At 36.5% G+C, this 16,895-nt stretch overlaps 1 protein-coding gene across 1 annotated transcript in view; it reads right to left on the reverse strand.

The window, feature by feature from the left end:
• Positions 1 to 16,895, reverse strand: part of snd1 (staphylococcal nuclease and tudor domain containing protein 1) — a 387,013-nt gene that overhangs the window by 128,183 nt on the left and 241,935 nt on the right. The window contains exon 16 of the mRNA NM_203852.1: positions 3,544 to 3,653. Within this exon, the coding sequence (NP_989183.2) occupies positions 3,544 to 3,653 (110 nt within the window). The remainder of the gene's footprint in view (positions 1 to 3,543; positions 3,654 to 16,895) is intronic.

Here is a 16,895-nt window from a genome sequence, read left to right on the forward strand (position 1 = left end):
GGCCTTTTAAAAAGGACATACTGACTTTTTGTAATAAACTAGGCTGCATGCAGTTAACCTAGAAATTCTTGTTTAATAAAATGGCAAACATTCAAGCAACATGATGAAAGGCCATGCCCTTTTTAACACAGGTAAATGTGGCTCAACTTCGAAGACATGAAGACACACAATGCTACTAGTAGCAGCTACTTGTCACTGCTACTAAACACCAGAAAATACCCTGACAAAACTGAGAACTGCCTCTGATAAAACACACGCAGAGACAGTTATCAGTAAATGATCAGCAAGGTCTATTTTAGTAGTCACAACAAGTAGCTGCTACTTGCAGTTTTAAATGCTCGATAAAAAAATCTGCAATAAGTATTTTGACATACTGAATGCTGGCAAACAAGGATTTCTAGACTGGTTAGTTGGTAAACCTAAGATGGCAAGTGAAGGCATGTGACCTGAAAGTACGCCAGGGCTCTTCTGTAACCAAATATGGCATGATGAATGGGCTTGCTCTGACAATCATTTTTCTCCCTGTCACTTTAATCAATAAGGGAAAAGGTGAATTGCTATTGATTCTCAGAACACCTTGCAAGAGAACTACACAAATTACTGAAAACTCTCAGCGGCAAACGTGGTTGTGTTATGGAAAGGGTTACTCTACACACCCCAGCTGAATTGCTGAATCCTTAAGGTGCAAGTGTTTGATATTTGAAACAGCATGTTAGAAGGTGGTACTCATAGAGGAACTTAAATATTTATTTGCAAGGGTGCCTTGGTACACTGATCAGGTCGGCTTATGTTCTGTAGGCTATATTGGTCAGTGCATTTAACAGTGAATGATGAATTGAAACAAAACCATTGCTGACACTTTGAAGTTAAATTTGAAAAAAAAAATGCAAAACAAAAGAGAAGGTTATTTAGTAGGTAACAGAAGAATGTAAAGACATGAACAAAAGGAAGACCACTAGGGAAATACATATATTTAAGGTAAATTATTGTACCAAACTATCCTAAGTATGCAAATAGTTAACACTAATATTTTTGAAAAACTGCCCTTTGCTAAATATTTTCATTTCTGTGTTGTACAAAAAGGAAATCAGCATGTAGTTCCCAGGACTTGCAGAAGCAGCTTAAAATCTCTAAAGGTGATATTCCAGCATGGCCATTACATGATTGCTCCCCAAATCGACACATTGTGGCAGAAATTACGGCAAACCAAATTTGCTTTAGTTATACGAGTGCTTCACACAGCAGTTTCATTTGCAGTAAGTGCATGCTCATTAATACCTCGTTTGGTTTTGAAGCTGTGCACAGCCAGAAGGCTTTTACTAATAAATATGGTTAGAGTATGTTACGAACAGCAGGGCACCAAGCCACATAGCACAAGGCAGGCTCTACACATGAATCTTCCTCCTGGCAAAATCCAATATAATGTGAATGCATATGCAGAATTTTATACCTCGTCAACTATTCCTAAGGATTTCAAGCCAGCCGTAGTGTAACAACTACAATGCATCAGCAGTATTGCATTTTTTTTTTTTTTTACTAATTTAACACACTTACACATTTCCTGCTGACAAACTAGACATCTCAGACCATTAATAAGTAAGAGAACTTACTAGTTTAGCCAGAACTGCATCTTTCTACATAAAAATGTGTCTGGAGCCATGAAGGAAAAGGTTTTTAAAAAAAAAAAAAAAAATCACTGTTCTACACTAACAAGCTGATCAAGCCTTACTGCAATCACAGCAGCTTTGATCAGTCAAAAAGGTAAAAAAAATGAGCCAACTGATGACCAGATTCACTTACTGAATGAATTTCACTGGCTGCCCCAAAGATTGCTGCTCAAAATTCCCCGTAGCAATTCCAACTGATCATCCCATGCGTGGCCAGGGTACCATTACTGTATATGGCGTAACAAGACTGCACATAATACAACGTTCAGGATGAAATGCATTAATCTATGCAAATTTAAGACATAGCAAGAACGATGCAGAATTTAATCAGATATAATTAAGAAACATATGTCTGATATCCCAACAAAAAGCAGCAGCTTCTGACCTTTATTTCCCAAAAACCCTTTGTAGTGAAATTAAAACCTCAGATTTACATACCCTGGTTTTTAAAGTTTCCCCTCATTTTACACAGTTTTTGTGGTCTGACCATTACATAATACAATACATTTCCTTGATTTTACATTTTCCCAGATTATAACCACCTTTTTCCTGTGCCTGAAAATATTAAACCATGAAAAACTAAACCTCAATCTGCACAAATCAGATGTTGGCCATCTAAAAAACCCTGATTTTTTTTAATATAAAAAATATAATATATTGGGTATACAAAAGAAAATCCAAATATGTTTAAAAAATGGTTGGATCTTACAGAAACTAGCAGATAAGTATCCTAAATCTATCCAGAACTGCCATGTTAAATGCATTAGAATAGTCACAGCTTGATATCAAAAGCATATGAGAGAGACCCTTGCTAAGAACAAGGAGAAAGACGCCCCAGCAAACTGGTGGGCAGGAGTGAAATGGTGTTTGATTTAATTTATTGTCATATTGCTAAGCTATGGTTACACGGCAATGGATATAAAGAGATGAGAGTCGGTATTATCTGTGTCTCAAAGGAAACTCGCTGATGGTGAGAAATTTCTTTAGCACTTAGAGTAAAAATGAATTCTTTCTTTAATGCACCAAACCTTGAGACATTAGTCAAATAAAGACTTCTGTGCAGAGCAAATGCACACAAAGAAATATATAAAATGTGTCTCAGTCAGGTGGGTGTGGGGTATAGTTTTTATCATTTGGCAGGGGTTGTAACATTAGGACAATTACACAGACCAAAAGTGTCATAACAAATGTCCGGTGGTTCCAAATTGTTCATTACAACCTGCAATGTTGTTTGGCCAGATGCAAAGCAGTATTTGTTTCTGGTAAGTAACATTTAAAAGGATAAAGGCTGCCTAATACTGAAAGCAGCCACTCACTGCTACGTCATTTAAAAAAATATATATATATTACTCAAAGGAGCACATATATGTAAATATATATATATATATATATATATATATATATATATATATATATATATATATATATATATATATATATTTATTTATACAGATTATTTAAAGTTTGAACACATTTTTGGGGGATTTTGGGGTCATGTTTTATATGTTATTACAGTTTTGCTAAAATAAAAAAAAAGTGAGATTGCCCTTTAAAATACAAGTCTTAGATCCCCCAAGAGACCCTTTAAGCTACAATTAGCTTACAATTGTATCTAAGTGCAGGTGTTGCCTGTTAAATATTCTGGGATTAATGCCCAGTAATTTTTGTAAAGTTTAAGAAACATTGTATCTTTTTGGCATTCAGTGCATTAGAGCTGAGCTGTTAATATTGGGACTGTACTGCTTAACTTTAAAATGCAGCATATATAAATGTAAATATGTATATTTTAATATTTATGCTCATATACATAGGTACACAGGATTCCAAGGCATGTGAATACAATTCAAGATGGATTTACATGTGGTTGGTGTCTTACCTCTCTCTGAAGCACCAACTCCTTGGTGAATAGTGTTGCCTCTTCACTGAATGGCTCACCTTCTTGTACTCCACTAGGCATGTTCCTTGAACCTCGTGGGCACTCAATGCCTGTGGAATAACAAAGCCCAACAGAGAACAGCGTGGTTACTGCACAAGTTTATTATGCTGGATATCAGACAATGACTAGGGCTTGTGCTGAACAATAGTTTTAGCCTGTTGTTTTTGTTATGAAATATCTGTGGGTTATATCTTGAGCCTAATTGGGCAAACTTTAGAAACTGAAGCGACTGTTTGGTCCTTGTAAGATAATTACAAAAAGTATGCCCAGCACAAGCCCTAATCATTGAACTTATGTTGAACAAGGTGGTCTACTGCCCCTTTTAAACCCAGTTAAACATTAAATACACTGGAGAGATCGGATAGGAATAAATTACACACTATCAAAAACCACAGATGGAAATAATGAGTTGCTCTTAAATAAATGCAGATTAGTTTGGAATGTAGCAGAACAAAATAAAATTAAAAAAAAAACAAACTGTAAATTAATCTTTAATTTAGACAGTGAAATTCAGTCATGTCTATTAAAACTACAGACCCTTGTAATGATCTACTTGTTAGCGGGATTTAAATATTTTCCCATCACCTATGGTGGTAAAATCCTCCCCTAACCAACTGGCATTCTGTGACATGCAGTTTTAAAAGATCTAAAGCCTTCGGGTCTCAATATCCAGCTACCGAGCATCCAAAGACTTGGAAATCATCATGTGTGAAGCAGAGATAATACAGTAACAGTAAGGATTGCAATAAAACTGCACCTATACGCAAAATTATAAAAGAATGTTTTGCACTTCTGAGAAAGCAACTAATGTTGCATGCCAAGAACATGCCTGCTACTTTCCCTAACATAGCAACATATTATAATTAGTGGTTTTATTTGCTAACCTACAAACCCCAGAATACCTTGGGCTGTTAAGGAAGACATCAGTTGACAGAAAAAACTAAACCGAGTTAATACTGAGTTGATGTTTTTGTTTTCCTTTAATACTTGGATTTATTGTATTTTTCTATAACATTTAAACTAGGATGTTTCTCAAGTGTCACTTCACTCTGCTTCATGCAGCAATGTTTTTAACACACAACAGACCATATGGGGGTACACAAAAAAATGTTTTAGCTCACTGCTAGTGAAGAAGATTTAACATTTGCCAATTGGGGTGTTGAGGAAAACCAGTTTTAAATATAGGTAAAAAAAACAAACTTTAGAACCGGTAAATAATTTTATACCACTAAATGTTTAGGCACTATACACATCTGGAAATCCCTCAGCCTCTAGAATCTTCTTATCTCTTAGAGAACCCTTCCATGCATAACTTGAGAAAAAAGGCTGGTTGCGGCCTGAAACATTGCTTGTACTGTCCACATTTTGGCCATCGTGGCATAAAGGCATTTTCTCATAAAATAAATTCTTCTGACTAGTGCGGTTTATTACGGAGTGGTAAATATTGTAACACGTGATTATTATTGAAATTTGCACCGAATAACTGAAAATATTGGTGTGGAAGAAGTGTGCTGTTTCGCTTTCTAAGTAACTTAATAGAAAATGCATGCTTCCCTAGACATCTGTCATTTCTGCTTCTTGTTGCCCAAATAAATTTTTTTTAAAAAATTTTTATTTTATAACAGGCATAATGTACCCAAGATGCAGGTTTGCTAACAGGGAACCACAACAGCACAATCACTAGATTCTGACTGCCTCTATTAGCTACACTAAGTGCAATCATAAGGAGCATTAGAAGAGAAAGCAACAAGACATTAGCAAGTTATTAAACAATTTCTATTAGTTTTTCCAAGAGCATCTGAAATGAAAGCCATCGATTTCTGTTTTAGCCTTTAGAGAATATAAAGGATAATTTAAAGGTCAAAGAGGGGGTGTGAACACAAGTGGGGTTTATTTGGCACATGTATGGATTGTGTTTCTAGTGCACATTGATAGATGAAAGCTCAGCAAAAAAATAAATAAAATGTGAACAAAACTAAATTCTGAGGCCTCTTTAGTATTGGTCTGTTGCCACTTTAGTTGTAACAAGAAACACCAGGGCTAGGAACATGATCAGAGGATTCAAGACCACATCAAGGGTAATCTACCCAAGGGCTTTAGGCAGTTTTTCTGAGGTGTCCACTTCATGGATAACAAAAGGGTAGCAGTGCCAGAACTACAATGCTCAGCAGTTTTCACACTACTGAGAAATAGCATTCTGAATGATCTGAAGGTTCCCACACTAACAATTCCTGAACTAGACCTATGAAATATAAATGACCTTCCACTACAGAACAGGCAAGCTCATCAGTATTTACAACTAGTGGCTAAATCAACTTAACATTTCTCTTGTTTGCCATTAGCAGTGTTAAAATTTCACTCCTAACTCTTAAGCTACAGCATATTGACTTCTTTACTCATGTTACTCACCAAACAGATTCATTTTTTCCAACAGCACTCTGCCTAAGGGAAAAAGCTGCCCTTGTTAAATGGGTGACTTACAGGCCTACAGAAACACTGACCGACATCTAATCTAGAAAACCAAAAGGCATCTCTCCACTGCATCTGCTCACACCTTCCAGGCAAATCACTAAATACAAATTCCCCAGGTACTAAATAATCCAGCAGGTGCAAATAAAATTAAGCATGGGTTAATAAAATGTAACAGGAAAGAGATGCAGGAATCAAATTTTAATGTTGTTTATACAAGCTGTACTATGATTTACACTTAAACATAACAAAGTATCCTAAATGGCCAGTCAAAAGAGGCCAATGGGAGTAAATGGGACACAGTCCTGAGATTTAAAGTGCAAATCAAGCAAATATATCAAACGTATCCCAGACTCAACACAAAAGAAAAATCACATTTTTATTATTCAAAAAGTCATTAAAAACATACAAACCCCACAAAATGCCACCTTTGTACCCTGCCGGTACCATAGGCAGTTGTTACCCCATCGGTTCCAAAGCACATATTTAAGCACAAAGTTTCCCCACCCTTCATTAAAACCATTATTACTTAAAGGGAGACACCACTCCCTACATATCAAAAATGTTACAAATACATTGACAGGGTTTTTCATTTTTTAAAAAAACATTAGCAGGGTTCTGTATAATGAATACTATGCCAGTAAAAGATAAATATATATTGTGTCAAAATCACAAAAAGGAAAACTTTCAACCATTCACTGTCCATTGGCTACATTTTAAGAGTATAAACATTAAGTAAAATGCGTTCATACTTTGCACGTTTTTTCAAAAAAAGAAGTCCTTTTCAAGACAACTTATTTATACTGTACTTTACAATATCATTGCAAATAGCTGTTAAAAATATATATATAGTCCCATTATGCTAGTGGAGTTCAATTATATTCATTTTAATGCAGACCATACATTGTTCAAAATTTTTAGAATCATTTAGAATTTTTTACAGTAGAGAAAAGAAAACATTTTTTTACTGTAGAGTACTACACAAAATTTCACATTTTGATGCAGACCACACATTGTTCGAAATTTTTAGTTATTTACAGTTATTGTATATTTCTACTCTCAAGTAAAACATGTAACATCAAGCTCATAGTTAAGACCCAAAGGTAAATGTGCACGTAAATAAAAAATCCAAAAGACCTCCATCCTTGCTAAAAGACTAAATAGATCACCCCCCCTCACCCCTAGCCTTTTATCAAACATTTTCAGTCAGTGCTGCACAGAATCTCATCCCACATGTTCACCTGCAGAAGACTGACAGACAACTTCATGCTGCAACTAAAACCTTAAATATTGGGAAGCACCTGTATAGGAACAGCAGAACTAAGTAGTACAGCAAAGACTATCATTAATTAAATGAGAATTATAATCTGCACTTGGATTGTGGAAAGCAGAGCCAATGCAAGGCAAACGTCCAAGGCAAGCCATCCATTCATCACCCACCATCCACAACTGCTGTGAGAAGGTGTGAGAAAACAATAGAACAATGTGTATAAATTAAACAAAATGCATCAATTCAGTAAGCATCTGGAGTATTGGGATTTCAGGTCATGCTCTTATATTTCTAAGATGGGAAAGTGCTGGCTTTTCACATTGGTGCTCATATTGGGGGGGGAGCAACATAAAATCAGCCATGGTGCAGGCCAGAACATTTCCTATAGAAACAATAATTAACTGCCTTTTCTGCAAGGAAAACGGATTAGAACGATCACATTTATCCCTTTTACAGTGTAGACAAGATTTTTTTTTTCTGCTGTGTTTGTTAAACACATCATTTTGTTTACAGTGGGTATTTTTGCCATATACTGTGGGAGCCATGACTGAATCTTTAAAGAGAAAATTTGAACCCGTGGCCTCCTGGGTGCTAACACTTTAACACACAGCAGACAGAAGGTTGCAGTCAGCACATTTAAAGTATAATTGACAAAACAGCTTGGCCCGAGGGCCTAATGTGGCAATAGCAGGACCAATCTTTAGATTGTAGAAAACAGGCTAATTTAAAGCAGAGGTGTTGCTAACTATCCAAGTTCAACTCATTTCTTTTTAGCACTAAATTAGCAGCCACATTTGGTTCATGTTCATTATTATTACTCAGAAGGGTGAATTTTTGTTCTCTACACACAGAAAGTAATGATCATTATATACTAATGGGCAACACATGCAACGGCAAAGAGGTCTTTCAGTTCCATCCCTTTGTAACCTTGGGGCACCCAACAGAGGTAACAATACACGGCATTCTGAGTCATGCTGGTTATTAAAATGCTCTTAAGAAAACCTTAAACACAACACAATGAATTGCTGCTTGCCAACTAATGCCTATAAAAAAAAAAAATGAAAAAAAAAAAACCCAATATAATTAGCTTTAGCCCATTGTCACAAGAAGGTTCTGGAGCTATCCAGGTTCCAACTAAAAGAAAAACTATCAAATGATATGCTTTAGTCATTTAAGATATTCTTCTATTGTCTGCTAGAGAAAGGTTTTGTAGACACTGCCTGAATGTCCCTTTGCAACCCAGCATTTATTTAGGAGTCATAGTTCATAACATGGTTACATAGGTTAAAACATTAAGGCAACAGGCACTTTTTGGTATTTCTGGCAATATTCAAGACAACAAAGAAAGCATTTACCCTTAAATATAACTAATTGGCCCTAAGGATGGATGCACAGATCCAGTGCATTTGGCCCTAAAGACAGGTGGGTCAGGATTGTGTTAAACTAATGGCAAGTAACTGTATAATTGTGCTCTCTGTAAATTTGGACAAGTCTTACATTTCTATTAGAAACACAACGTATATACAAGTCTATTTTCACTATGATTTGGGAAACCATCTTCTACTGACTTTCTTACATAGTTTGAAAATCCTCTCTTAATTAAAACAACAAATTATAGATATCCCTAGAGAAGTATAATTGTTATGAGGTCTTACTAAACCATATAACAGTGATTTTACATATGAGGCAGCGGAATAGTGTACTACTAGACTACACCTCTTTGCCTTCCCATATAAAAAAGATCATGTGGGAGATTTAGCTTGTTTAGAAAAAGCCACTAAAAAACACTAAAGCATCATTTGTGGTACCTGTACGTCATTCAATAATACACTGATGAAAAAATAGCATCCAAACCAACTGTAAAAATGGCCTCCACAAATAAATCACTGCTACCACTCTCACTCTATTGTTATATAATTCTACTTGTGCTTTTGCTAAACTCCTGTAATAAATACACAGTATTGGTCAGAAGAGGTCAGTACCAATTCTACTTTTCCTAAAATAAGAGCGGAGATAAGATGCGCAGCAGGCAGTGAGTGCCACCAGAGTAGACTCTTAATCCTACTGAGCAATCCATTTTGATGGCTCTGGGCCATCACATTTACATTAGGGAGACCAAGAATTTGGCTGACTAAGGGTTGGTGAAGTAAATATAATAAAAGGCTTTTCCCTTCCATCAATTGCAGAGCAAGTCATATGAAGTTGTCAGCCAGCCAAGCAGCTCTGGGCATCGGCAGAGACACAATTTGTTGACTTGCCACTTCAAAATCATGCAATGAGCAGCAGGTTTGGGAACAAGGGGAGGGGAGGATACTCCACTTTATTACTTAATAGGCTCAGAGAGAGAGAGAGCAGTTATAAGAGATTGGATGCAATGTCACCTTACTAAGAGAGACAGCAGGAAGCTGCCCAAATATTTAATAATAAATTAACGCCTCTGTTTCCAGAACCACCTTCACCGGGAATCTCTGATGTTATTAGCACCTCACGCACAGGGAATTGAAACATTAATTATGAAATTAAGTCAATCACATTCAATTAAATATAAATACCCATACAAACCACACACAGGCAAATGGACAGCACTTATGAAACATGTTCTTTTCAGTATATGTACACAATACAAAACCACTATAAACCATTCTTAGAATTGATCACATATAATCAGTGCTTAGTGATGCTCCCTGTATCAGGTGAAAAATTAAGGATTGTAAATGTTCCCTGTTTCATGACTTGAATAAAGTCATGCTGCTTGATATTATACCTTCATATGATTATAGAAGGTACAGATGTGTTCAGAATAATAGCAGTCCAATATCACTAACCTGATCAATCACTGTTTTTGCCATTTCTATATGCCAAATAATTTGCAAGTAGGTGTAGTAGAGTAATGGAAAACCAGCAGACCCAACAGTCATGACATGCATGTTTCCGATTCTGTGTAATTTTATCATTAATTGATTCAATATTTTTTTTTTTTAATGGATACAGATTTTTTGCTCATAATAGATTATTGTTAAAAATAATAGCAGTGTGGAGTTTAATGAGTAAAGTCATTCGTTCTGTGAAAAACAGGTGTCAATTACGGCCCTTATTTAAGGAAGGAAGGTAGGCTAGTTTGAGTGCCTTTCTCTCCGAAAATCTGGGTAGAACGGTTTGTTCCATAATTTGTTTAAAAGAAGAGTGTACTTTTTAATCAAAGTTGATTGGATGAGAAAACATTAAGAAATACAGAAAATGATACACTGCTCCACTAAAATGATCTCAGATGCTTTAAAAATGGCAACCAAAAACTGAAAGACTTGGAAGAAAACAGAAAACTACCATTCGAATGGATAGAATAGCCAAAATGGCAAAGACTCGGCTTTAGGAAGATCAAAGAAGGTCTAAAGTTACCTGTGAGTACTGTTGCAATTAGAAGACTTACAGTATATGTGAAGCCAAGCTATGGGCAAGATGCCCCCACAAAGTACCACAGTTGAGAAAAAGCTGTGCCGAATAGCTTACAATTTGCCAGAGAACGCAGTGACTAGCCTAAAGAAAAATAGTACATCTTGTGGACTGATGAAAGCAAGATTGTTCTTTTTGGGTCTAGGGCTGCAGACAGTTTGTCTGATGACCCCCAAACAGTGAATTCAAGCCACAGTACACTGTTAAGCACAGTGGAACAAGCATTTTGATATGGGTTTGTTTCTCATACTATGGTGTAAGGCCAATTTATTGCATGAATACATCAAAATACTTAAGGGGTCATGTTGCCTTATGCCAAAGAGGAAATGCCCTTGATATGGGTGTTTCAACAAGACAACGACTCCAAACACACCAGTAAACGAGCAACATCTTGGTTTCATACCAACAAGATTGACATTATGGAGTGGCCAGCCCAATACCCAGACCTTAATCCAATACAAAACTTGTGGGGTGACATCAAAAATGCAGTTTGATGCAAAACCAAGATGATTAGTGGAATGTAGACCAATAATCCTGGGGCTGGAATACCTGTTCACAGGTGCAAGAATTTGGTTGACTCTATGCAACAAAGATGTGCACTAGTTCTCAGAAACAGTTATACAACTAAATATTAGTTTAGTGCTTCAAAGGAAAGCAAAATCTTGAAACATTTTTCAGTTTATGCAGTGAATGTTTCAGCTTGTAAAGAAAAATGCAGAAACTTGTTTTTATTTTTTTTTTTAACAGCCTTTGTGACTTTCAGGACTGAAGGAATTAAGATTTCTATAATTTATATACTGTAAGCTTATTTTGCATAACTAGAACTATAGAAAATATTTTGGATTTATTAGGGCCCCCTTTTAGGAATTTCGTTTTATATTTGTTCCAAATAAATCATTGTATAACTGACTGTAAGCAAACAAGTCCCCATTCTGAATGTTTTTAAAAAGAAATCTGGTAAAATGTGTTGCTGTTATCTCAGATTACTCATACCTCTCCCCCCCACATCCTTTCAGAATAGCTTATGCATTAAATGTCAGACTTTCTCGGAGACCAGAATTTTACAGTGGAAAACAAGCTACTATCAGCTAAAAGACATCACAAAGAGCATGTCTGTAGGCATCTGTATCTCAACTGCTACCATGGAAAAAAAGGAGACAGCTTATTTGAAATCTGGTTGGTAGGCCTAAAAAAAGCAGACTGGGACAAAAACCATAAGAGCAAAGAATGCTGAAAAGAAAGTATGCAAGAGCACAACAAATATGTATATACATACTGCACACAAAACACAAACAGACCTACATATTCAAACATAGGTGCACACACATCACTAGAAGTAGACACTGGCTCCATTCAACACCACCATGGGAAAGCAAGAAAGACAAAATTAGTAGAAGAGCAGAGACGCCTGTGTGATTTCCAGAGAAGTCAGAGACATCCTTTCCATAATTTAGATCTCCATACCTAACATTTACATAATCCCAATAGGATTATTTTGCCTCCAATAACTGATTAATTACATCTTAGTTAGGCTCAAATACAAGTACTGTTTTATTATTACAGGAAAAAAAGGAAATTTTCAAAAAAAGGAATGATTTCAGCCTACAGGAGATGCCCTTCCAGTAATTTGTAGCTTTCTGGATACAAAGTTTCTGGGTAACAGATTCCATATCTGTATAACAATCTGGACTCCTGGCAATTCTCTGTTTTAAGATTCTACAGGATTCTACTGATTCATAGGCACATTGTTGAAGAAGAAAAAATACCTTTGCAGAGATGATACAAATGACTGCAGGAGGACATGACAATGCACCCAAAAATGCACAAGCTTAAGTACACTGCAAACCACTGCTCTTTCTACTGTGTATGCAAAAAAAAAAAAAAAACAACTCTGTAAAGCAGAGATTGTATTAAAAATATAACTCAAGAAGTGTTTGCATTTTTATTATAAAATCAAAACCAAGAGAGCCAACACTGATCACTTCTTTGTAGCAATCTAAGTAACATGGTTAGCAGACAGCAGGCAGCTTCCTCCAAGGACTGACAACAATAAAACGGTTTGCTTTATTTTCTGTTTAAACTAGGATGAAATAAATGGAATTTGTAATCACTGGCAACAATGGGAATATGTTTATACAGCAAATGGAGGTGTGAATGAGAGCAAACGCATATTGCAAAAAGCATATGTTAGGGATTCACCGCTGTTTCATGAAAGGCAAAAAGCACCATTTCCCAACCAGAGAATTGTGCCCCATTGGTACTGGACTAGCAGAACAGGCCATCAGTAGCTTGTGTATCAAATACCAGTAAAGATAAATAAAGGTAATTCAACAAATATCTAAAACATATTTCACTAATTGAAGTGTAAACAGCAACACACAAAATACTGAACTGCAAGCCTAATCACTTCTTAGTTCATGCAGATTAACTAAACACTATCGCTGTGGCATTGAGAGGTAAAAATCACTGGGGGGTGCCAAATGTTAGGCATCCCCCAGTGATTGTAATCACTTACCTTTTACCCCAGGCTGGTGTTCCTGTCAGGAGAAAACCTAAAAAAAAACAGCCAGGGTAGCTGCAGAGTTTTTCCTCTTCTGTCTTCTAAATCCCGGGGCCGGTGCATGCGCAGTAGAGTGAAAAAGCGCATGCACAAGCGTGTGGAGAGAGAGAAGGAAGAGGAGACACTTGCTCACAGGTACCCGGTGCTGTTTTCTTCTCACAGGCTGGGGTAAAAGGTAAGCAATTAAAGTCAATTGGGGTTGCTTAACATTTTGGCACCTTACAGTGACTTAGCCTTTCCTTCTCCTTTAAACAGTAAACTTAGAGGCAGATTTAGTGTGACATTAGATCTCACTATAGAAAAACTCAACCACTTTTTTTATTCATTCATACTGGATTTTAGGAAGCGTATTTATCAGTGAGTAAAAGTTAGTGTTTACCATTGTATAAATATACTAAATAGCCCCAAAAAAATAAATAAAAAGTGGCTGAGTTTTTTTGTGGTGAGCTCCATTTACACAGTTTGATAAATCTGCCCCTTTAGAATGCATATTTTATGGGGGCAGAAGGGGAACATATATAACTCATGGTGCCTACAGTATTCAGTAGCACCTATCAAAGGACTCAGTTACAGAGTGCATATGTTTAACAGCTCAAGTTTCTAAGTTTCAGTTGGAAAGACAAAGCCAGTTTCCAACACCTCTTCAGTGTGTTTTGTAATGGCAGTTTGCTACAGACAGCCAAGTATGACGTTAAGCAAAGGAAGATAAATGAAAGCTAAAATATTCTTAGATAATATTCCTAGATAAACTGTGTTAAAGAACACCAATCTACTAAAAATACTATAGAAGACAGTAGAGGAATGAAAGCAAATATTTAACCTTAACCTTGTTCGGCACAAGGTAAGGATTTGTACTAGAGGTAAAAGCATTTTACATGTGTTCTGTAACTGGGCAGTCATCCGTTTAACATTTGGAAAGTATGGACTAAAAACTTTGAAAACTACACAGACATTATATTATATTATAATGTCTGTGTTTTTATTGAAAAAATTCCAACGTTTAGAGCACAACCAGTGCTCTTCCTCAGGGACAAACCATACACTTCTTTTGAGAAAGACTGCAGATGCAGCCAAAACGTTACATGTTGATTTGAATAAACACCTCTACACTTTTGATAAGACCTGTGAGTGTGGACTCTCTCTACAGCTATCGATATATATTCACTGGACGTCCTATCCCACTACCGCTGCCAGGCAACTACGGCCGTCTCCCACAAAGGAGAGCACGATCAGGTACAAGCGTGGCCACCGTTATCAAGGTGGTAAGATCGTGTGCCTCAGACCTTTAGTCCCTCTGCTAACTTCTTTGGGGTGCTTCCTACAATGCCTTACCGCACGCGCTGGACCCGTCTCCCTTGTTGAATCAAATTGAGCGTCGCGGTTACTATGGCAACCCGCTACTACAGCATACAATACTTTACAGGAGTTTCATAGCCTGATTTATGGCTATTTTTCACCACGGAGCAAACCACCAACACCTAGCTTTGCCCTTTTACTAGTCCACTTGGCCCTGCTCATTTTCTTTCCCGATATACTCAGTAAATTGTGTGAGTTGCAGTTCAGCTAGACGGGTCGACTTCCTGCACCTTGTTTCAATTTTCCTTTTTCTCTTTTCTCTCCCTTGCTTCTTTCTCTTGTTTTTATTAGTATTTAGGGTTATTCACAGAAGTTTTGATTTAAACGATCTTTTTACATTTTACTTTTGTATTTATGCATGCACGGATGGTGATAGGTGATTGGCCATACATTGTGTGACGTCATCAGCTACATTTTGGCGCCAATTTGGGTTTAAGTGTGGGTTTGTAATTTCTTTGTTCAGTTTGAGAAAGGCTGTGGATACGGCCAAAACGTTAGATTGACGTGTCTTCATAAATTAATGTAATTTTCATTTTTTCACTAAGTCCTGTGAGTGCGGCATCTGTTTTGACTTGTGCTACATTTATCTAATATACTGCACCCAGGCGCATGGTGCTCTGACTATACGTGAGTGCCTACTCTCCACCAGTTCTATATATATATATATATATATATATATATATATTTTCTAAGACCAGAAACTAAGATTCATAACTGATTATTTTTGACCGGAGAAAGGGCTATGTACACAGAGCATCCTCAGTACTTTATCCAAGGGAGGGAATTTCAGTGACAGCGAGACAAATAGGAAGAGTACTCCAGAGGTGGCACATGCAGAGGTCCATGGGGAGATGCATGAATAATAGGAGCATATTGTGTTAATGACTGTACAATGTGTAATGATGAAATTTCCTGCAGGATGATCAAGGTCAATGACTAGGAATAGCAACTTGATTATAGCTCAATCATCCATAAGAAAAAGTTAACTCATGGTGATTACATATTTACAGAAGCAGCAATGGTTTTAAAAGAAAAAAAAAGAAAAAAAAAAAAGCTGTTGATGGGAAAGGCACTGAAGTTATAAGACCTATTAACTAGGGGACCTGAGAGGATAACGGATCTATCAATATTTTGCACCACCACCATACTGTAAGAATATATTATATTATAATATATATATATATATATATATATATATATATATATATATATATATATATATATATATAAAAAGTAAAGAAAGTAAAAAAGTAAAGAAAGTTCAACATTAAATAAACCCAAAGGATTGTTTTACCCCAATATGGATTTACTATGTTTATTACTATGTTTATTAGTTATGCCACACAGAACATTTCAGGGGGTCTACACCTGACAAAGGGAGGCCAGTAGTTCACCAGCCTAGTTGGCAAATTATCACCTAGGGGTGCTGGTATAAAAAATGTAATTGTCGTTAAATTTGTAATGCCACTCAAAAGTTTTCTCCCTGAGACACTCACTTATTTGTGCTTAGAACTGCTCTTTGTAAGCAGGACCTCTCCTCCCAACTCAGCTACCCCCCATACCCATCCCCCCATTCACCCACACCTTTGCCTCTGCTACGTCACCACTGCCTTCCTGGTCCGCAGGTGGAAAAAAGTGGCAGTCCTTGCTTTAAAGGAGAATGCAAGTCTAATTTAAAAAGCATACTGCCCAATAGTACTTTAGTACACTTTTGGTTCATCTAATCAAATATTTACTCAGTCACACATTTTCTGTTTTCTTGAACAGGCAGCCATCTTTAAAAAGGTATTCTCCCTTCCTTTCCCTCTTTGCTTCATACTGCACATGTGTTTCATTCCCTCCCTTCAAACTCAACTTGCAAATGTTCACTTTTCTTCACAACACCAAATATTTAGCCTGCCCCACGATTACAATGTTAAACTTTAGGACCATGTTTTAGACCACTTAAAAGGTGGCACTTACAGCATCAAAATTGCCCCTTGTAACAAAGTATGCCTTTGTTCATTACATAAACCACAAAGTGCATATTCAAATCCATTTGGAAATCTGAGTTTGGATAGCAAAAGGCATTGTAAGTTTAACAAGAAGAAATTATGGGAGTTTTAATAAAGGCTAGAGCAATAAAGGTAGTGGATAACCGCATTAGACTGTAGTTACAAATGAAATAACATTTGTAGATGAATTGGA

Source organism: Xenopus tropicalis, chromosome 3, assembly GCF_000004195.4.
Source record: "Xenopus tropicalis strain Nigerian chromosome 3, UCB_Xtro_10.0, whole genome shotgun sequence".
NCBI classification, from domain to species: domain Eukaryota; kingdom Metazoa; phylum Chordata; class Amphibia; order Anura; family Pipidae; genus Xenopus; species Xenopus tropicalis.